The sequence below is a fragment of the Lathyrus oleraceus genome, chromosome 6 (genome assembly GCF_024323335.1).
Source record: "Lathyrus oleraceus cultivar Zhongwan6 chromosome 6, CAAS_Psat_ZW6_1.0, whole genome shotgun sequence".
Lineage (NCBI taxonomy): Eukaryota > Viridiplantae > Streptophyta > Magnoliopsida > Fabales > Fabaceae > Lathyrus > Lathyrus oleraceus.
In genome coordinates, this window is record NC_066584.1 from 375,640,660 (window position 1) to 375,664,783 (window position 24,124).

The 24,124-nt window shown below is 34.4% G+C and overlaps 1 protein-coding gene across 1 annotated transcript; it reads left to right on the forward strand.

The window, feature by feature from the left end:
• Nucleotides 1–1,359: 1,359 nt before the first annotated feature.
• Nucleotides 1,360–2,663, forward strand: LOC127092391 (uncharacterized). Its single transcript, XM_051031252.1, has 2 exons — nt 1,360–1,543; nt 1,638–2,663. The coding sequence occupies exons 1-2, from the start codon at nt 1,493–1,495 to the stop codon at nt 2,268–2,270; spliced, it is 684 nt and encodes a 227-aa protein (XP_050887209.1). The 5' UTR covers nt 1,360–1,492; the 3' UTR covers nt 2,271–2,663.
• Nucleotides 2,664–24,124: the final 21,461 nt, after the last annotated feature.

The following is a 24,124-nucleotide window of genomic DNA, read 5'->3' on the forward strand; positions in this document are numbered from 1 at the left end:
TTCTTTTTTCGTTTGATCGGAATTTTATATACTCTTTCTTTCTTCCTTGATCGGAACCAGTTGTTGAGAAAATAACAAATAAATAAATATCGGCGTACGCAGAGGTACACCCATAAAAGAAGAAAAAGAAGCAAAATTTCAAAAACAAAACTCACAAATTCATTAATCAACTTCTAATCTTTACGGAACAAAATTACAAACTCCCTCATTAAATTTTAATTTTTAAGGAGAAGATTGCAAACCCTCATAACTGCAATTTTTTAACAGAAGAATTGTAAATTCTCTCTCAATTATAATTTTTGAACATAAAAACTATAAATCATCTCTCAATTACAATTTTTGGACAAAAAAATTGCAAACTCTCTCAACAAACTATTTTTGAACGAAAAAATAGGATACCCTCTCAACAAACTATTTTGAAAACTACATTTTGTTGTGGGGTATAAAACCCCAACTAACTATCTCTATTTATATTAATATTTCAATTCTATTTTATTCCTATTACTCGATGTGAGACTTGGATGGATATACAATTTGACCCAACAAATCCTCCATTCATCTGAAGTGTCACATATTTTTACTTTGTTATCAACTTCATCTTCAAAACGTTTAAAATGATTATAATGAGTAGTCACATTTGTAAAATTATTACTTTTTATCTTTTTGTCTTCTTCCTCCCTTGATCACAATTTTTGTTACTATTCTTTTTTGCTTGATTATAATTTTTGTTACTCTTCCTTCCTCCATTAATCATAACCTTAACTCTTATATCAATTATTGAGAAAATAACAAATAAACAAATATGGACGCACGCAGAAGCACATCCATAAAAGAAGAAAAAGAAGCAAAAACTAAAAAACAAAACTCACAAATTCATTATTCGACTTCTAATTTTTACAAACAAAATTACAAACTTTCTCATTAAATTGCAACTTTTAAGGAGAAAACTGCAAATCCTCCTAATTGCAATTTTTTAATGGAAAATTACAAAAATTGTAATATGATATGTATAATATTGTTGTTTTTGAAAGGTTTAAATATATATTTGATTTTTAAAAACATTATAATATGATATGTATAATATTGTTGTTTCAAAATGGACCAAACTAGAATTTGTACTTTGACATACTCAAATTTACTTTCAATTTTTACATGTAGAAACACACGTGCCATACTCCATCACCTAAAAAGGGTTTAATATGAAGAGGATTAAGGGTCCAAGTTGGACCTATGAAACGAAATCACATTCCCTCTCCCTATACCTTAGTCCCTATCCCCACCGAATTTAAGTCCTTATGGAAACATACATTTTTTCACAAAGCCAAATGCACTTACCATTTGGCCTTTTGTGCTTTAATTCTTTTGGCCTTTTGTGTCTTATTTTTCAACTCCTTGTCCCATAAAATAAAGTTAACACAACAAGAATATAAAGAAAGTAAGCACCATAATATTCCTCACTTCCATCTCTTAAACTAAAACCATTGCAATACAAATGGAATATCAATGTAACCCTCTTAATTGGGAATTCTATAACCATGATGAGGTTCACATCTTTCCTTTTTCTCTTAAAATTTTCTTATGTTTTTTATTCACTAATTTGATTAAGTTTTGTTGTTTTCATTCATGAACTTTTGCAGGGATTATTAGAGGACTTGAAGCATTCACTTCTATACACAACTTTAGAGCTAGAAGCAACTATTGCATCTGCCAAAGAAGAGATTACAAAGAAAGAATATGAACTAATTAATGCTAATGATCTTTTAAGCAGAGTCATCAAAGAAAGAGACGAAGCCAGAGCAAAATGCCATAACCTAATGCTTGAAAAACAAGAGTTTCAAATTGAGAACAAATCACAAAGTGAAAATGAACATTCAGCACCAAATGCTTCTTCTTCGGATTGCGAAGAAAATAGTTCAACAACACTACCGACACAGTTTCAAGCAGTGTTGGAATTAGCAGAGAAGAAACCGTTGCCGAAGAAAGGAAAGTTTTTGAAGGCAGTGGTTGAAGCTGGACCATTGTTGCAGACACTTCTTCTGGCTGGACCGTTACCACAGTGGCAACATCCACCTCCACAGATGAATTCAATTGAGATTCCACCGGTTTCGATTTCGTCTCCGAAGGATCTTTCTTTGAGACAGAAAAGGGATTTTGTGTTCTCTTCAGGTTCTGATTGTTCTGTTTCAAAGTGTAGAAAAGTTGTTCAGAACTTGCCAACAATATCTACCATTGTCTCAAATCATTTCCTACCAAATCCACCATTTTCATAGGAAGAATGCTAGCAAGAGTTACTTTATCACTCTCTTTTTAATAATCTCGAACTTATCGAGTTAAATTGATCGATGGATTTCAGATCAATGTGAATTTAACTCGATAAAAGAGTGTTGAAAATAGAGTGTTACACAGAATGGTAATAGTAATTTTCTTTTTGTAATGTTTTAATGTTGCATAAGAGAGAATCTATTGTTGGCATTTAATGTTTTCCTAATTAAGATACTGTGTTATTATGTATATATTTGGTTAAATGAGGTTGAATTATTAGGAAATTGTTAGGATTTAGGAATTGAAAAATGTCATTTTAAGTTGTGACACAATTTTGTACTGTGGTAGAAAGAGGATGGGGTGACTAGGCTTTAAATGGCATGGTTCTTAATTGAAGGTTATTGTTATGCTTTTATTATTTTTCCAAAAACTGTTGCTTTCACATGAAGTACACTTTATTTAAGAGGACTATGTCTGCCATTGAAGAGTAGATCTAATTTTCACTATGGGGTACAATTCTAAAAAAATTATATTGGATTTCACGACTTTATTTTATAGGTTAATATTTTATTTATATTAAATTTTATTCTATTTAAAATAATTATTTAAATTATTTAAATTAAAATAAAAAATAAAATTCAAATTAAACTTAAATTTTAAAATGATAACTAAAATTAATCTCAAATGCATGACATATAATTAAAAATAATTAAAATAAATAACATCACATAATTAATCAAATTTAAATTTTGTCATCCTCGTATCCAAAACATTTCTAAATATACTCGTAGATCTCTTTAAAGTTGATGATGAACTTGTTTTTCACGAAGACTTGCTCTTCTTTGAAGTCTTGTTGCAAGATTCAGATGAAGATCGTTAAATGTTTCAGTTGTTGAGTTGTTGTTGTTATATACTCATAAGCGTAATCAAAATCATCTTCATTTTTGTGTCGTTCGTCTTTAACAATCATGTTGTGCAATATGATGCAAGCATATATGATATGCTTGAGGGTTTTCATGTGCCAGGTACACGTTGGACCACATATAATTGCAAATCGAGATTGGAGCACTCAAAATGCCCGCTCCACATCCTTTCTAGCTGATTCTTGATGTTGTGCAAATAGTTTTCTCTTTTCTTCCCGTGGTATTGAAATGGTCTTGACAAATGTAGCTCACTTAGGATATATATCTTTCGCTAAATAATACCACATATTATATGGTGTCCCATTGATTGTATATTGCATAGTGGGAACATGTCCTTCCTAAATATCGTTAAACACATTGAATTAGTTTAGCACATTAATGTCATTGTTTGAATATGTGATACTAAAAAACGCATGTCAAATCCATAAGTCTTGCGATGCCACTGCTTCAAGCATGATTTTGGGCTTACCATGATCACGTCGACAAAATTGTCCTTAATATACAACAAGATAAATTTTCCATTCGCAGTGCATATAATCAATGGAATCCAACATACTTGGAAAGTCATGATCAGTCACCATTTATGCTAGACATTCCACTATTTAACCGTAAATAAGTCAGGTAAACTGCGTAAACTGAAGCATTTTTAGTTAGATATAAGCTCAATTCTATAATATGAAGTATGTTGTTGCTTATGAATTTCTTGAGGATATTTTACACTTTTGGGTATGTTAGCAGGTCAAAAAGTAGTCTGGAAGCTCAGGGAATCAAACGTCAGATGCTAAATTAAGCCCGAGCAAGAAAACGGAAGAAAAAACCAAATTCTTGGAGAACTTACTGTCCATACGCGTATGGCCTTACTTGATACACGTATGGACCTTCCCAGTACGCGTAGCATACGCAAATGCCCAGAGGGGTTGAAAATGAAGCAAAAAGACAAGCTTCTGGTGATACGCGTACCAAACTGGTGATATGCGTACCAGACTGGGCAATACGCGTACCATACTGGGCAATACGCGTATCAGAGGCTGGCTTACGTGCAGTACGCGTACCAGACTGGGCAATACGCGTATCAGACTGGGCAATACGCGTATGGCCCCCAAAATCAGGAAAAGCCCAACTGCATTGCTATTTAGAGGGGAGAACACGATTTTCCGGGGGTTGGACGATTCGGAGAGAAAAGAGACGCGTTTTGAGAGCTGGAGACTCTACGATTTTCAAAGGATTCATATGTTCAAGAGTTTTCCGACGATTGAAGATTGATTCCTCACGAAATTCTGTAATGACAACAATGTTAATCTTTGTTTTTATTTCTATTATGAGTAGCTAAACCCCCCCATTGCTAGGGGGTGACCCTGATTCTGAATGTGACAGATTTGATGTTTATGAATGCATTGATTAGTTATTCTTTTCCATTGATTTGTTCTTATTACCGTTCTTTATGCTTTATTCGTCGGACCAACGAGTGATGATTAATATGAATAGTTTAAGCTGGACAGCGATTATTCATTGACCTGGATAAGAACTTTGGATAGTAAAAATAACCTAGGACTATGGATTTTCTATCTGACCGGTAATTCTTGATATTTGAATGCTTGAGTATGAACTTAATTATTTATGGACATAGTAATTAGGTTACATAATCAAAGGTCTGTTCACTAAGGAATTAGGAATAGATACCCTTGAGGACCAGAATTAATTTGACAGGAATATTGTCTAAGCCTTCATAAATTATATCTGTTACAGGAAGTTTCATTCACCGACCCTAGCAATCTTCTCTCATTTGTATCTCGTTCAACCTTTTTACTTGTTTTATTTATTTGCAATTGGTAGTATAATTACTCACAACACAAAAACCAAAGGCTTTTGTCTAATTGAAACAATCTATAAACTCTGTATCGTCAAGCAGTCCTTGAGATCGACAAACGGGGAATTTCCCTTTTATTACTACAGTGAGAAAAATAGTACACTTGCTATTTTCGCACCAAGTTTTTGGCGCCGTTGTCGGGGACTGCCAAAGATAATAGAGTTTATTAATTTATTTTCAATTAGAGTTTTGTTGCTCTGCATCCAAAATTTTATTTACTGCTAATTTTAATTTTAATTTTTATTGTTATTATAACTAATTTCTGTCTAATCTGTGTATGCGAGGTAAGGCCTCAGCTAATTTTCATTTTGACGCAGAACCAGAGAGAACATTGCGTGCAAAGCTCAGAGAAGCTAGAAGAAAGAAACTGGCACACCAGTCTCTGTTCACTCCGAAAAATCTGAGTCAGACACAGATTCACATCCAGACACTGTAAACATGGCTGCAGACCCACCCCCAACGGAAAGACTTTTAGGTGACTATGGCAGACTGTTGAAATGTATATTTCGTGTCGGGTTTTTGTTATCGTATCCACAGGGATTATAAGATATCACCGCCGTTCGATGGTTGTATTAATCTTAGCTCAATGTAACAATAGGGTTTTGGTTTTAATCAAGTTATCTTGCATAAAAAGTAATAAGTTTCGGTAAAAGTTATGGTTTGATTAAATGAGAAATATTGTCAAAGTTAGGTTTCAATGATCACTTTGCATGTATTTGCTCGGTCAACAATCTTATAAACTCCTTTAGATGATAAATCATTTCACAAAGTCCTCTCAATATGTTTCTCTCGAACACATATTGTGAGTTTTGCCATTTTGATCCATTGTTTCTCTCGAACACAATCTATCAAAATGACAACTTTTTGGTTTAACCTTATGGTGAACAAAATCATTCGTTACTATCTCTAGCTAACAAACAAGTTTGGATGAAAACCTAGGTCAAGAGTCGGTAAACATCTCTCGATCATAAACCAACACAAAGAGTTTTAAATAGAAACAAAGTTTTCATCATATATTTACCGTTAAAGAGTTTACATATGAGGATCCTTACATTTACACACAAAGCTAGTAATCACCTACATCTAACCTTGACAAATGGATGACTTAGCTACTCATTTTCATGGTAGCTTGTTCGGCAAGTAAGGAAAGAAGGTTGATCAACATCCAAGTCGGATAATCGAAGTTGGATGGGAATCCACCTTCTTTTTGTAGAAGATGGTTCTAAGATGAAGAGAAAATGAAAACTAGGGCATAAAAATCCCAAGAACAAATGCTGCAAAAATATCTAGAAGAAAGTACAAAAGTGGAAAAAGTTGGTAAAAATGAGGTATGGTGCTCAAAAGTGGCACCTGCTACTTATAGACCTCAGCTGGTCTGTCATGTTCGCTAGGCGAGCAGAATGGCTCGCCTAGCGAGGGTCTAAAATGGGCACAAAAGGCCCCTGCGCCCAGAGAGAACAGGGCCTGCTGAACTGTGATGTTCGCCTAGCGAACATACCTTCGCCTAGCGAAGGACACGCTTCAACCTTCGCCCCAGCGAGGTTGAGAGGTTTTGCTACTGGAATGCTCGCTGGGGACTCGCTAGAGCTTCGCCTAGAGAGTGAGTGCTGGCTGCGTTTTTTCACCAAAACAGAATGAATTCGCTACCACCTTCGCCTTGAGCTCGCCTAGCGAATTAATTTGCTAATTTACTGGAGCTTTTCGCCTGGAACTCGCCTAGCGAACCAAAGCTTCGCCACAGCCTCGCCTAGCGAGCAGGCAGATGAAATGCTTGTATTCTTTGGTTCCTTTGCCAATTTCTTTGTGTCTTCATTTTCACTTAGTTCATGTCTTTCCTGCACAATAACACACAAATCAAAGGCACCAAGCTTGTTTATCATTGTAATGCATTCCATGTAAAACAAATGTGGTTTTGACAGTTTTAGCAAGGAAAAAGAGTGAAAGATGCCCACATATGATAGCTCTAATAAGCACTTTTGGGCATCTAACACAGACAGAATAACCCAGTAGTGCGGTTGACCATTGTTAACCAACCTGTTAATGTTGCTCACTTCCAGTTACACCCCTCAACTATCCATCAGTTAGAAAGCAAACCTTTTGCAGGAAAGATCAATGAGGATGCAAACAAGCATCTGCAGAGGTTTCTGACTATGACTACATCATTAAAAATTGATGGGCATTCTGAAGAGGCAAAGAGATTGGTCATGTTCCCATTCACGTTATCTGAGGACGCTGAGGAATGGTTCTATTCCCTACCCGCAGGAAGCATTACTACTTGGCAACAAATGGAAACAACATTCTTGAACGAGTATTTTCCTACTTCTGTGTATATCCGTAAGAGGTATGACATTGTGAAAAATTTTAAACAGAAAGACGGAGAGACACTTGGAGATGCATACAAAAGATTCAAGAGATGTTTAGTTGCATGTCCTACACATAATCTGGATGAAACTGAACAAATGCAGAATTTTGTAAACGGGCTGAAGATGAAGACTAAGCAACTCATTGATACAGCTGCTGGTGGCTCATCTAATTTTTCAACAGCAACCGGTATCAAAAAGATCATCGAAGCTATTGCAGTGAATGAGCATTTGGAATTATATGACCGTACTGTGAATCAGCCGGAGGGAAAAATTGACTTGAAATTAGCAAATCAGGTAGTGAAAATGGAAGACCAGGTTGCTGCTGAGGTTGAAAGAAGATTGAAAGCTATGAATTTAGGTACCCAAACTGTTGCTCAAGTGCAACCGGTTCCGACCATGATTTGTGAGATTTGTAGTGGATCACACTTTACCATGCATTGTGTTGCAACCGCAGAACAGGTGCAAGCAATAAATTACCTGAGGCAGAATAATCCTTACTCAAATACTTATAATCCGGGGTGGAAAAATCATCCTAATTTCTCTTGGAAGGATCAGCAAGGTAATATTCAGAACCAAGGACCTCCACAACAACAACCACCGTACCAACAACAACCTTACCAGCAACAAGTACCTAAGAAAGCGGATTGGGAGATTGCTATAGAGAAGATGGCAACTCAGAGTATGCAATTTCAGGAAGAAACCAGGAATAATCAGAAGAACACCAATGCATCCATTAAAAATCTTGAGATTCAATTGGGTCAGATAGCACAACAGATAACAAATTCCCAAACACCAGGCGCATTACCTAGTGCAACAGTGACAAATCCGAGGGAGCACAATAATGTGAGTGCGGTAACAACAAGAAGCGGGAAATCTGTTGAAGATCTTAAGAAGAAGGAGGAAGAAGAAGATCAATTGCTTGAAGTGGACCTGGAAATCTTAGAAAACAAGACACCACCTGAGGAAGAAAGTGTGACACCGCCGGTGGTACAAGAAAAGCTCCCTGAACCAAAACCCATCATTAAGCTTCCATTCCCACAAAGAAACAAAAAGAAGAAGCAAGATGAGAAATTTTTTCAGAAATTCATGGAGTTGTTCAGGAAATTAGAAATCAATATTCCATTCTCTGAGGCACTCGAGCAGATGCCTATCTATGCGAAATTCATGAAAGACATCATCTCCAAGAAGCGCACCACTGACGCTGACCCTGTTATACTAACTGAAACTTGTAGTGCTATTTTGCAGGGTATGAAGATTCCAGTGAAGAAGCCAGATAGAGGTTCTGTGACTATCCCGTGTACCATTGGAGATAGGTCCTTTAAAAGGGCGCTGATTGATTTGGGGGCTAGTGTTAGCCTTATGGCTTTGTCTATTTACAGGAAGCTAGGAATTGGAAATGTTCAAGATACCAGAATGACACTTCAATTTGTTGACCACTCAGTGAAGAGACCTTTTGGGGTAGTTGAGGATGTTCTGGTCAAAGTTGATAAATTTGTTTTTCCTGTTGATTTTGTAATTTTGGAAATGTCAGAAGATGAAGAGATACCTCTGATTCTGGGCAGACCTTTCTTAGAAACAGGGAGATGCAATATAGATATGGAGGAAGGTACCATGACCCTAAAGGTGTATGATGAAGAGCTCAGAATTGATGTCCGAGATACTATGAAACATAAAGAGAATATGTGTACAAACCACTTCGTGGAAGTGATTGATCAAATTGTAAATAGCATTCAAAGAAAGTTCCCTGAATTACCGTTAGAAAGAGTTCTTAGTCTGGCGGTCAGAGAGATGGAGGAGAAGGATGAGGAAAAAGAAAAAGAAGTGCTTGCTATGCTGGACACACAAACCCCTTGGAGGAAATACAAACCACGCAGGTGGGAGGATCTGAGATCTTCACCAGAATTAGAAGATGAAAAGGTACTGAAGAAACATAAAAGTGGTATTGGTGTTTTAAATGAGAAGAATGGCGACACCTTCAAGGTTAATGGTCAGAGGTTGAAACCATATGATCCCGGTGAAGGGGGGCCAATTGAAACTGTTAAACTCATCTGAGTATGAGGTGTCCCGTCGAGCCATGCGACGTTAAACGAAGCGCTGCTTGGGAGGCAACCCAAGGGAGGTTTGAAATTTCTTTGTGTATTTTTCTTTTTGCTTTATTCAGTTTTTATTTTCTGTTGCTTTGATGTAATCACCTATTATGGGTTGGCTTAATCTAATGAATTTGATTTGGTTTACCTCCATTTTCCTGTTTATTTCGTTAGATACGTGACTATGTCTGGCTATTGGGTTTCTTGATCACTTACACCAAATACTTGGGCGTCCTCTCTTTCAGTCCCCTGACTGTAGATACTGTTGTTTATGATTGGACGCACTGGTTAAGATTAACCGCAGAACCACGAGCATGAGCTTTGAACTCAGAGGTATGATAGAACAAGTCAGCTTAACCCGTCCTGGTGAGATCATAAAAAGCCAAACACTTATCATCATATGAGAGATATCAGGTATGTCTTTATCAATCTTAGTTTGCGTATGTTCTTTTGTTATTATTAGCTGTACGACTACACACACTGAGGCATGTTTTTTGTTTATCACCTAGAGCCTTTCTAGCCATCCCATTATTATTATTATCCATTGTTTTACCCTGTTGAGCCTGTTAATCATTTATTTCTGATATACCCGTTTTTCTAAAGCCATGACCTTGTACCTATCCTACCCTGTTCAGAGTATGTGAGGATTGATTTCATCTCTACGTTTCTATCTAAGTTTGGGGTTGCTGTTGGAATAGCAACCTTTAAGTTTGGGGTAGCTTTGCAGTACGTGAATAGTAAGTGAATGTCGTATAAAAGAAAGAAAAAAAGAAGAAAAAAAAGAAAAAAAAAAGAAGAGAAAAAGAAAAAAAAAAGAAAAACAACAACAACATGAAAAGAAAGAAAGAGAAAAGCGAAAAACAATAAAAGAACAGCTTTTGAAAGATGCTACATTCACTATATATATAAAAGAAAAAGAGGATTGCATAACCCTACAGGAATAATAGAAAAGAAACGTAGTGAGAGAATGATTTCATGTACTCTGAACCCAAAAAAAAAAAAAAAAAAAAACCTTTGTTCAAAATTTCATAGCCTACCTAAACCAAAACCCCGTTACAACCCTAAAAGACCTCAAATAGTGTGTGTGATTGTACATATTGATAGGATGAGAGAATTTATTCAAACTTCTGATTTGATATTGCATATTGTGATTTGAGAGTGATAACACTGTAACCCAGAGAGACTTGGTGAGAGTGTGATATAAGCTGACAGGTAAAGTCATATCTCTGAGGGAAAGAGTTTCTAGCTCGTTGGCCATGTGGAAGAATCAGAAAACCTGAAAAACATCAAGAGGTCCAGTGCGAAAGATTTCAGCAGTATTGTGGTAAGAAATGTTTTACAGTAAGTTTGGGGTGACATGATCGTATGGTAATAAAATGTTACTTGAGGACAAGCAACAAGCTAAGTTTGGGGTTGTGATCAGTCACCATTTATGCTAGACATTCCACTATTTAACCGTAAATAAGTCAGGTAAACTGCGTAAACTGAAGCATTTTTAGTTAGATATAAGCTCAATTCTATAATATGAAGTATGTTGTTGCTTATGAATTTCTTGAGGATATTTTACACTTTTGGGTATGTTAGCAGGTCAAAAAGTAGTCTGGAAGCTCAGGGAATCAAACGTCAGATGCTAAATTAAGCCCGAGCAAGAAAACGGAAGAAAAAACCAAATTCTTGGAGAACCTACTGTCCATACGCGTATGGCCTTACTTGATACGCGTATGGACCTTCCCAGTACGCGTAGCATACGCAAATGCCCAGAGGGGTTGAAAATGAAGCAAAAAGACAAGCTTCTGGTGATACGCGTACCAAACTGGTGATACACGTACCAGACTGGGCAATACGCGTACCATACTGGGCAATACGCGTATCAGAGGCTGGCTTACGTGCAGTACGCGTACCAGACTGGGCAATACGCGTATGGCCCCCAAAATCAGGAAAAGCCCAACTGCATTGCTATTTAGAGGGGAGAACACGATTTTCCGGGGGTTGGACGATTCGGAGAGAAAAGAGACGCGTTTTGAGAGCTGGAGACTCTACGATTTTCAAAGGATTCATATGTTCAAGAGTTTTCCGACGATTGAAGATTGATTCCTCACGAAATTCTGTAATGACAACAATGTTAATCTTTGTTTTTATTTCTATTATGAGTAGCTAAACCCCCCCATTGCTAGGGGGTGACCCTGATTCTGAATGTGACAGATTTGATGTTTATGAATGCATTGATTAGTTATTCTTTTCCATTGATTTGTTCTTATTACCGTTCTTTATGCTTTATTCGTCGGACCAACGAGTGATGATTAATATGAATAGTTTAAGCTGGACAGCGATTATTCATTGACCTGGATAAGAACTTTGGATAGTAAAAATAACCTAGGACTAGGGATTTTCTATCTGACCGGTAATTCTTGATATTTGAATGCTTGAGTATGAACTTAATTATTTATGGACATAGTAATTAGGTTACATAATCAAAGGTCTGTTCACTAAGGAATTAGGAATAGATACCCTTGAGGACCGGAATTAATTTGACAGGAATATTGTCTAAGCCTTCATAAATTATATCTGTTACAGGAAGTTTCATTCACCGACCCTAGCAATCTTCTCTCATTTGTATCTCGTTCAACCTTTTTACTTGTTTTATTTATTTGCAATTGGTAGTATAATTACTCACAACACAAAAACCAAAGGCTTTTGTCTAATTGAAACAATCTATAAACTCTGTATCGTCAAGCAGTCCTTGAGATCGACAAACGGGGAATTTCCCTTTTATTACTACAGTGAGAAAAATAGTACACTTGCTATTTTCGCACCAAGTCACATGACTCTCCATTTGTAAAATATGTTCAACATAAGTGTTGTTAGACTTTCTCAAATACTCTACCCCAAATACAACATTCACGCCCCAAACAAATCTTTCTAAGCACTCAACTGAAGTGCTTTCATCGATTCAAATATATTCGTCTACAATTTCAGCGGGAGACCCATATGCCAAAATATGAATAACATATGTGCATTTCTGCAATAACAAAAGATCTATTTTACCAGTTGCATCGATCCTCATTGGAAATATTCATCGTGATTTCCAAGGGCGGCTACAATTCAAAGAAACACATGTCTATGCATTTTGAACCTTCTTCGGAATCGAACATTTGTGTATATTGGATTTTTCGAGAAGCAGTAATTGAATAATAGATTGTGCACTTCTTCACGATTTCGATCTATCAATGTTCTTCTCTTTGACCAAGAGGAACTTCCATATTGTCGTTCTTTCTCGAGCATTCACATTAGTAGTTCTTCATCTGTGTTATCCATAAATTCTTCTTCAATCAAGTCCCAAAAAAGATTGTTCAAATCATTTGAATTGTTTGAATCCATTAAAGTGAGTGAAAAGTGAGAGAAGAATGAGAAAAGAACGAGAAAAGTGATAATATATATAATGGTATATGAATAACATAAGTTTGAATAACGATTAATTTTACTAACCACTAGTTTAACTAATGGTTAGTTTGAGTAATAACTAGTTTCAATAATAGTTAATTTGAATAACAACATAATATTTATTATAATTAAAATGGTACTAATGACCATTTTACATAGGTGTTGATACATAACAAGCACTAGAACTTTTCATCTTAACTAAAGTCCATATTTTTCTTTCAGCTTATTACAATATTTTTCATGAGCATCATGTTGACTATCATTCATCGTAGAAGTGTATGATACAATAAACTACATTGCTTTCAATATATTTTCTTCATCCTTAAGTTGAGCTAGTTTTTCCATTGATACTACTATTTTATTCCATGTATCTTGCATAATATTAGAAGGAGATTTATATGCATTTGCATTTTCTTTTGCCTTACCCTTCCTTTTGACTGCTTGTTGTTCCATTGAATGCTTCATTGGTGATGATATGTTATACTCACAACTTGAAGGTGTATATGAGTTAGAAGATGATAAGTGTGTCACACTAGCAGAATTCTTTGTTCTTTTGAAGAATTTATAGTCGATGCTCCCATTCATTTAGGTTCATCTTTTAACAATCTCCATACGTACTCAAGATTGAATGATGTACCTTCATTCTGAGTAAAAAAAGCATGTGCAGTGGCAAAGATATATTTCTCTGATGTTCCATTTTTCTTTCCATTAACAACTTGTTTGTAACACCCAACTAATTTTTGAACCAAACCATTTATTTGATGCCATTGTCATTTTAATTGTCCGCGTAGCTTTTCTCGCGACTGCCCACGATACTAATTATAGTTTGCAGCGATTATTAACCAAAAACTCTCAGTTTTTTGATCAACTCACATAATTGAATCCTTTGAAATATTGAGCCATGATTACATAAGAAGTGTATACTCATCCCTTGTAGATAGCTCTCGAGATTTTTTTAACAACACTTCTTTCTTCTTTTTTAATACTAACTTGAGTTGATATTTGTTGAAATAAATCCAATCAGTGTTTCCGATTCATGACGAAAAAATTCCATCCCATGAGTATTCATTTGAGGTCTATGATTCAAATTTGGATTGTTTGGTGACGAAAAAAATGCAGCGGAGTTTGTTGACATCGATGAGAATTGAGAATTTTGAGAATTAGGATTTTGAAATTTTGCATGAAATTTAACATAGATGATTGAAAGATATATTGGGTATGATCCATTTGACCTAAACAATATTAATTTTGAAATAAAAAAAATGAAAATTTGGATAAAATATATTGTTAAATGAAGGTTAATGAGAAAAAATTGTAAGAGAACATTTTAAAATTTAAGAGTAAGATGATGAAACTGTGAGAGAGAAATTGAAAATTTTAAAAAATAAAAATGAGAGAAAATTGGTGTGTGAAATTTTTTAAATAGACTTATTTATAATCAAATAAAATGTAAAAAAAAAGAGAAAAAAATAGCCGTTCAACAATAGCCATTTTTAATTTTATTATTATTTAATTCTAAAGATATGATACATGACTATAGTTGGTTAGTTTGGCCAAGTCCAACCACAGAAAACCATGTTTGTCACGCTGGCGTTAAAGCCGAGTAACTCTTAATTCGGTGACTCATTCACACGTCAGGAGAATTAATAACCGTTTGATTAAGAATCAATGGTTCAGATCAGGGACGAAGGCACATATAGTGTAATGAAGGGCTGCTGCCCCCACTTATTTTTTAAAATTAATTATATTAATATTTTTTATATTATTTAATTAATAATACTTTAATAATTTAATATTTGTTTTAAATATAATTTAAAATATTTCTCCACTAAATTAATATTTTCTTAAAAAACTATTGGTAAAAATATTTTTAATTTTAACTTGTTATCATAGTTTAACTTGTTATCATAGTTTAAATTTTAAAATTAATATTTTCTTAAAATTAATATTTCTATTTGTAAAAATATTTCTACCTGGTTTAGATAAATATTAATTTTAACTTGTTATCATAGTAAATTTTATATAACTTAATTCAAGACCATCTGATCTTAATTAAATTTACAACTAAAGTTTGAATTTTATACTTTATCATCGTGTGAATGTGTGAATTTTTAATAATTATTATTAATTTTTTCTACTAATAAAAAGAATTGAACACTACTCTATCGAATGAAATTTTTATATAATATATTATATAAGCAGTTTTTTTACACAAAATATTGCTCAGTGTATTTATACATTGGATTTTTTTTAAAAAAACTATTTTTTGAATTATTTTTCTTATTATCTATTTTTTTAATAATCAATATTTTTAAAGTAATATATTTTTTTAATTCAACTACTAAAATGCAAATAATTTAAAATATAGATTACAAAATACCTAACAAGACTCTAAAGTGAAAAGGATTATTTTTTTTTCTAAGAAAAAGACTTAATTTATACTCTTTTAAAATGAATAGAGAACATAGTAGAAAATTATCACATTCAAAATTTATAATGAACGTGCATATCATAACTTTTCTAGTAATTATATTATTAGGCTATCCATATCTTATAGTGAATATATATTCCAAGAAAAAATAAATAAAAATTGACAAAGAATCTTCAATGCCCTTGTCAAAAGTTGACAAGAAAACGAGTATAATCACTATCAAATCGACTTCATTTCACATGGAGAGGCCACTAATTGCAATTAGTCAATGAAAATCCCAGGAAATAATAGAAATTTTGTAGAATAATCATCGAGTGCACATGCAGATTCAAATGGCCCTATCACATTTTCATAATATTTGTAGGCCCTTTACTTTTGTAACCAACTAACTTAATCATGTAGAAGTCGAAGTCATCAAATTATATATATATATATATATATATATATATATATATATATATATATATATATATATATATATATATTAGAAGAATGGGCACATATTTTAAATGATTTTAAAAAAATTGTTTTTTTTAAAACCATTTTAAAAATTATTTTTGACCAAGTTTTTAATCAATTAGAAAAACAAAAATTCGTTATCTAATTGAATAGAACGTGTATCTAATCGATTATCATATGATAGAGTTTGCCACCTAATCGATTATGAAATCAAAGGCTCTGAATCTAACTAGTTTTTTTTACTAATTAACTAGGTGTAATCGATTAAAGAGCGGTCTAGATCCATGATTTCTTTCCTTTTGTTTTGCCAAACTTCTTCTCCTATATATAAAAGAGGCCTTGAACTCATTTCTATACACCAAAAATATGATTTTATACTCTTCTCTCTTACGCATTATCTTGGATTTTTTTATACGCTTCATTATTTTAATAATGAGAGATCGGAAGACTTAAAGTAAGAGTTGTATAATTTATTGTTTGAATTAAATTGTGTTGTGATTTTAAATCAAAAGTATTGTTCTCTTGTGATATTATGATAGCTATAAAGGTTGCAAGATGAATCTAAGTAAAAGTGTGGTGTAAGGAGATTGTGGGTTGATTCTATAATAAAAGTTCAAGTTGTTTATGGAACTCTCTAGAAAAAACTCTTGAGGATTGAAGTAGGTCTCGTGGTTTAAGGCCGAACAATATATCTTGGTGTGCACTTTCCTAACTTTCCTCTTTTACTTTACTGTAGTTTACTTTGTGCACTTAAATATATACTTCATCTATCTTTTAAACTTGACCAAGCTAAAATAATCTTTTTGTAAATAAAAAAACACAACATAATTCACCATTCCCTTTTGTGTTTGAAGTCATTTGATCAACATACCATTTCCTAGAAAGGTCACCTGCCAATTTGAGGACGGGCCAACATTCCGGTAAGCTGAATTTATCCTACTCTTACTATTGTACCAGGATGGTGTCTCAAGATTATCATCTTCCAACTAAAGGTACTCTTTGGAATCTATCATCCTAACCTCAATATCGCCATTGAGGTAACAATGGGGATACCTAAATTTGGATTTCCTAACTCTTCCATTTTAGAAGAACTAGCAAAAATAGAGATGAACGAAAAAGAAGAGAAAAGATACCTTACATTTTAAATGTAGGATTTTGAATAGCCAAGAGGAATGCAACTTGATTCACGAAAGATAATCCAAAATCCAGAGAATCTCATCAACAATCAAAGAACTCCCAAAGCAAAACTCTCTCTCATAATGCTTCAGAATCAAGGAGAAGTTAAAAAAGTAAAATAGATGCTCAAAATGTTGAGCACGTGACTCCATACATAATAGGGGGTAAATTATAGATTGTTGGTTCTTGTGTTGGCAGCAATTTTGGTAAAACCTAGAGTGTTCACAAGTTGTCACATGTGTTGTCTTGACATAAGATATCATGTACCTGCAGGATATTTAAAATGTGATTATGCAGGATTTTACTGAGATGTCAGACCCGATGTCGTGACATCTGTATACAGAACATTCAGTCTGAATGTTATGTATTATGTGATTGCGTTTTTAATGCAAATCTATGTTTGATTGATGAGATGATTGAACACGCTGTCAATCAGTAATTACAACTAGATTGACTTATTTTCTTAAGAGATCTAATCAACTGTCATGAGAAGATATGAATGGAAAATAGTTTTAGGGTTTTATGATGTCCAAGCCTAGCCAAATGCTTCTATAAAAAGGACATGAAAACCTGATTTGATACACAAGAAATAACGAACGAAATATTAAGAGAGAATAAGGGTTTTAGTCTTGTGTGGTCGTGTGAATTGTAAGCCATTCAATTTATCCATAGATGATTGAATGGGTCTGATTTTTGAGTTGTAATTTGTCACTCTAAGCTTTGAAGCATGAGTGTGTGTTTACTTGATTGAAGCTTTTAAGCAAGATCAAGTATGTGTCTTTGAAGAGTGTCTTCTTTTCATTGTAATTCTTGTTTTATATCACTACTGTGATTGAGGGGGAGTGAGTAGGATCTCATATCTAAGAGTTCTTAGGTAGAAGTCACATGGGTAGAGATTAGGTGAAAAGACTATAACTTGAAGTTGTTTACTGAGAGTCTTTGAACTGATTCTATTTAGTGGATTTCCTTCCTGGCTTGGTAGCCCCTAGACGTAGGTGAGTTTGCACCGAACTGGGTTAACAATTGCTTGTGTCTCTTGCATTACTGTTCTTTATCTTTCATCCTATTTGTATTGTTCAGATATTAGTGTCATGACATTACCTTCGACATCTCATATCTGATACCAGAATTTCAATTGGTATCAGAGCAGGCATCATGCTCTGGTTCTGGATGAGATCTAGGGACGTTACTCTTTGGTACTATGGAAAGAGATGGGGGATCTGTTCACATACCACCTATTTTGGATGGATCCAACTATGACTACTGGAAACCTCGAATGGTAGCCTTCCTAAAATATCTGGATAATAAGGCTTGGAAGGCTGTTTTAACAGGCTGGGAAAATCCAGTTATTACTAAGGATGGAGAAGCTACAACTGATAAGAAGGTTGAAGAACAATGGACCAAGGAGGAGGATGATCTAGCCCTTGGGAACTCTAAAGCATTGAATGTTATATTCAATGGAGTAGATAAGAATATCTTCAGATTGGTAAACAACTGTGAGGTGGATAAAGATGCTTGGGACATTCTCAAAACCACTCATGAAGGCACCTTAGAGTGAAGATGTCTAGCATGCAGCTGCTCACTACCAAGTTTGAAAATTTAACCATGAAAGAAGATGAAAATATTCATGAATTTCATATGAATATCCTTGAAATTGCTAATGCCTCAGGAGCCCTGGGTGAGAAGATGTCAGATGAAAAATTAGTGAGGAAAATACTCAGGTCACTCCCTAAGAGATTTGCCATGAAAGTGACAGCCATAGAAGAGTCTCAAGACATTTCCAATATGAGAGTTGATGAGCTAATTGAATCCTTCCAAACATTTGAGATGGGAATGTTTGATGGATCTGAAAAGAAAGTCAAAAGCATAGCCTTCATGTTAAACACTGAGGAGAAAGAGGAGGAAAGTGGTCATGATATTGATGAAGATCTGGCAAATGATGTAGCATTGTTGGGAAGACAGTTCAACAGACTTCTGAAAAAGATGGATGTAAGGTTTAAGGCTAATGTCAAGAACATCTCATCTGACATCAATAAATCCAACAATGCTGGAAGAAGAACAAGATCAGATGAAAATTCCAAAGAAGGAAAAGGAGTTCAGTGCCATGAACGTGATGGGTATGGATACATTAGAACTGAATGTGGAACCTACCTCAAGAAACAGAAGAGGAGTCTTGCTGCCACTTGGTCTGATGAAAGTGAAACATAAGAGTCTTCAAATCTTGTGACTGCCTTGACTGGAAGATGAAGTTCTGATGAAGACTCAAGTGATGATCAAGAGTTTGAAGCGTGTTTGCCTTGGAAGCCCTAATTCATCTGGGTATCTTGTGTGACTTCCTCAACAAGTTTCTTCATCATTTGATCAAATATATCAAGGTATACTTCATATTACATCATATTACACATATATAATCCCCCATGAGTCCCAAATATCAAGAGAATTTCAAGTTTGCAAGTTGGTTCATGGTGGTTGACCAGAGAAAGTCAACAGATCAAAATTGGGGTTCCCTAGACCCTATATCCTACAATATTTGTCATATGAAAATGATTCCAAAGGCAACGTTACTCATAATAACATTCCAAACAACTTTCATGTTTAAGTCAAGAGCTAGTTTTTCTTGGAAAGTCATCTTTTATGATGAAAGATTATATGTCATTTTTGTCTGAACCCTAGTTAGGAGGTCAACTTCCAAGGACCATAACTTGCTTATTTTTTATGAGATTAAAGCCATTAAAGTTCCATGATTAAATTCAAGATGTTCTCTCCAACTTTGATGTTGGAAGAAGTTCAAATTCTACTTTCAAATGCATGTGCCAAGAGGAAACATTATAGGTCATTTTGGGTCATTACCATTGAACAAATGATTTTCCTCAACTTCTAAAATGAATAACTCCTTCATGCCAAATCCAAATGAGGTCAAATTTGTGACCAAATTGAATAGGTTTGAAATAGCTACAAATTTTATGAAGAAACATTTTCCATTTTAAGTCCATAGCAAAAGTTATTCAAGGTGGAAGAAGTGAACATTTGGCTTGGTACTTAGAAAATTTTCAAATATGTTTGATTTTCCAAACTTCCACCTCAAAATTCATCATGATCCAAGCTTAAAATGGAAAAGTGTTCAACATGAAAGTTGTTCCCCTTGATCTCACCTTTCTAAAAAGTCTAAGATCACCTCATTTTGCCAAATAATGAAGGGCTTGCGCATGGGTTCTTTTCAAGGCACCAATTGGATGAATTTCACCTTCACATTTCAAATTCAAATGCATGGCCACATGACATGATTTTAGCATGATACTCAAACATTTTTGGACCTGATAGCATCACTTGATGGGCCTATCACACACTCGTGCAAGCATGCAAGGTGAATTGCTAAATTTAGCAAATTTTGGAAGTGTGTGGAAATGAATGACATTGCCTATAAATACAACCCTTCATGCTCAAAATTAAGGACCTCATGCCCAAGCTTTGAACCTGCAATCCAAACCCTCACCATTAAAGGATAATCTTGAAGGTTTTGATTTGAAAATCGAGCTTCAAATCTCATTTTGTTTTGAGATTGAAACTCCAAGAGTCCAGGCCATTTTCTAATCTTAATCACTTCCTACAAGCTTCTGAAGCCAAGTCAAGCACAATTGGGATCAAGATCAAGCAAGGTTGAAGCTCCCTCGAAGGTAATTTTTTAGAATTTTCATCTCTTTGATTCTCCCTTAATTCTCCACTATTCTTTGTGATTTTTGGTTGACTGAAGTCCTACCAATATAGGCAAGAAGATTGAGTTGCTTTGAGGTCAAATCGAAGAAACTCAATTCATGATCCTCAAAATTCAAATCCCTGTATCTTTTTATATACTTGGAATTAGAGAAAATTGAGGCCAGATTCGAGCTCCTGAGCATTTTCTCTTCAAACTAGTGTCCTTGTTTTTCATTTTTCATGGAGTTGAGGTTGGACCAGTCCGGTGGTCATCACCGGAGAAGATGACCGGAACTAGGGCTCCGGTGGTGAGTTGGCTTCATCTCATCCATCTGATCTTGGTCCAAGGATCTAATCTCAGCCTTTGATTTGAATTACCACTTGTACATGCGCGTTGACTGTGGACTATGGTGGATGATACGCGCTTGGCCATCAGATTTGTCACCTCAATTAATGAGGGAGATCTGTTGGCCCTTATTTTTTTATATTTTCTGATTTTTCATTTAATTGTTTTATTTTGATTAATTCATAATAATTTCATTTTAAATCCAAAAAATATGAGACTTTCACCAAAAATATTTAAATATTTGTCTCTTTCATTTTCTGAATTAAAATTATTTTTTGGATTATTTTTGATATTTTTCATGAATTAAATATTTTTTTGCATATTTTTAATTATTTAAAAATACGTCTGACTTTGAAAAAATCATGAAATTTTTTGTCTAAGGTCCTTTGACATTGTTTGACCTGGGATAAATCTCTTGGCCATTTATTTGGTGTTTTGAAGAGATTTTAGGTTTTGACCAAATTAAATTGTATTTTAATGCATTTTTAAATTGATTAATTGTGTAAAAATTGTGTTGAGCCATTTTTATGGTCTTGTGATGTTTGACTATTTGTTTGGGCCTTGGTCAAGGTTGATTTGACTTTTGTTGGATTAAAATCATTGGATTTAGGGGATTGATGAAATGTACATTTCATCTCCTAAAATGAACGAATGATTTTAATTTGACAAAACTCCTCCCATGATCAATTTGTGTTTCTCTCATTCCCCTCCCCCTTCCTCTTCATCCTTATTCTTTCCCATTCCTTTCGTTGACCAATGAAATCTCAAGTATCCTAAGGCTAATTGGTTCATCAATGACTTTGTGTCAGATGAACCAATATAAGTATGGATGAGATAGGTACATCCCTTTTGATCTTTTTCTTTTAGTGTGTGATATGTTTTAGGAGTTTAGTTCATTATACCAAATCTATAACATGCATTAACACCTGAATTTTTATTGTCCGACCTCAGATAGTTATGACTTCTACATAAGTTCAATTACAATTGCTTAACAAAGAGCTAAATTTGACCCTAAAAGCATAGCATTCTAGTAAGTGAGATTGTAAGTCTCCCATCTTTCATGGTATTGTATGGAAACTTGGCCTTTTTTCCTTCCTATGGAAGATATCTTGGTTCAAGGATCCATGCTTGTGAATAGATGGTTGAGTGTTCTCCAAAGAATGACTTAATCAATTAAAAAGCAAAATACCACTAACATTCAATTAACCTTGACTAACATTTGACTAACTCTTATTAATATTGCTTTACTTTCAAGTCATTACTTTATGCAATTTAATTCTCAGTCATTTATCATTCATTGTCATTTACACCTCATTTAAATTGTTTATGTTTATGTCATTTTCACTTTGCTCATTTAAGCCATATATTGTGATTGTATATATTTGTTTGTGCATTTTGATCTTTGTTTGTGGTCTTACGACCTTAAAATACTTAATAAACAACAAAAACCCTAAAAAAAATATTTGGTGGGCTGTTGATCTTAATATGAACTACTGGACTTAGGATTAAGCAACGTTCCCTGTGCAAAAGGGACTTGGCCAATGCCAACATTCTAAAATCAAGTTATTGTGAACTGAGCCTTCATCTGATGCAAGTCTTGGGGTTGTATTTGAATTCATCTTCTACATTGTCTTGGTACAAACTGTTATTTTGATCTTGTGTCTAATGCTTTGTTATGAGTTGATCAAGGAGCATTTCATCTTATAAATGAGAAGACAAAGAAGACTGTTGACTATGAGATTTGCTTGCTTGGATGTGGCTATATTTATTTTATGCCTTGATCTTTATGATGTCTGATATTGCTAATTGCCTGATTGATTATTTCTTGATTCAAAGTCCAAAGGGAAAATGGGTTTTCTATATGACATTCTTGTCTGTTGGATTGCATCCCATTAGTTAGATATTTCTAACTCTTAAATTTTAATTTTATGCTTAGGATTAGTCTCTTCACCTCCTCCCAATTCTTAAATTTAAAATATCTCCCCCTTTTCAAAAACTCTTTTTTCTTGTGATTTCAAACTTAGACCTTATTTCAAGTAGAAACTTTGGCCTCCTGCCATTGAATTTTCAAACTCCTTTTTCTTAAATCAAACTTGTAAGTAAATCTAATCATATTGACTTAAAATTTCAAAAGGCAAAGATAATTATCAACTTCATTCAAATTTTTGGCCTCTTGTGCCTTTCTTATTAACTTTTGATTAAAAGCAATTCACCCATTTTGAATTTGTTACCACAAACTACGAGGTTTTGATCCCTCATTTTTATGTTTGTACGTAGGCACAAGTCCGAAGGTCTTGTCAAACACAAAATATAATCAATAAATTCTTTTCTCATTCCCACATTCTATTTTTCTCAAATATCATTTATACCAAAAACCACATACACACATAAAAAAAGGGCTCCCTAGGAGTACCTAGGACACTTTGGGTGCTAACACCTTCCCTCTGTGTAACCAACCCCCGTACCTGTAATCTCTGTCATTTTATTAGTTTTTATTTAAAAACTTCTTATCTTTGGGTTGTTTTCATACCTTTTCCCTTTTCCTTTGGAAACAATAAAAGCGTGGTGGCGACTCTGGTTTTATTGGCGTTAAGCTTATCCATAGCTTGATGGTCATGAATTTACCGCTACAGTTGTCTCTGCCAAGACTTTTCCTTTTGATTTATTTTGAAATACCCAATATAGATTTAGTGAGTCTCGAGAAGGGTAGCCATGTTTCGAAAACTTCATCCCCGTCATTGTGCTTATGGGACCACATGAGGTTTTCGTGCCTACAACAAAGTCCTCAATTGACATAGCCTGCCAAAGCCCATACCTTGTCTGGATAACCTCTTTCAAAGTACAATTCCATTGGCAAACCTTTTTCAAAGTCCAATCCCCATTGGAAAAACCATTTTTAAACCTAGTTCATGGCTGGTAACCCTTATCCCTCAAGAAACCAGTTAAGCACTCGCTAGTGTCTATCACTTTTTTTCAATACTCATTTTTATTAATCTCAACACTAGTCTGTGTTGACCCCCTTTTTTTTCAATACTCGTCTGTATTGATCCTAACACTCGTCCATCTTGATACCCTT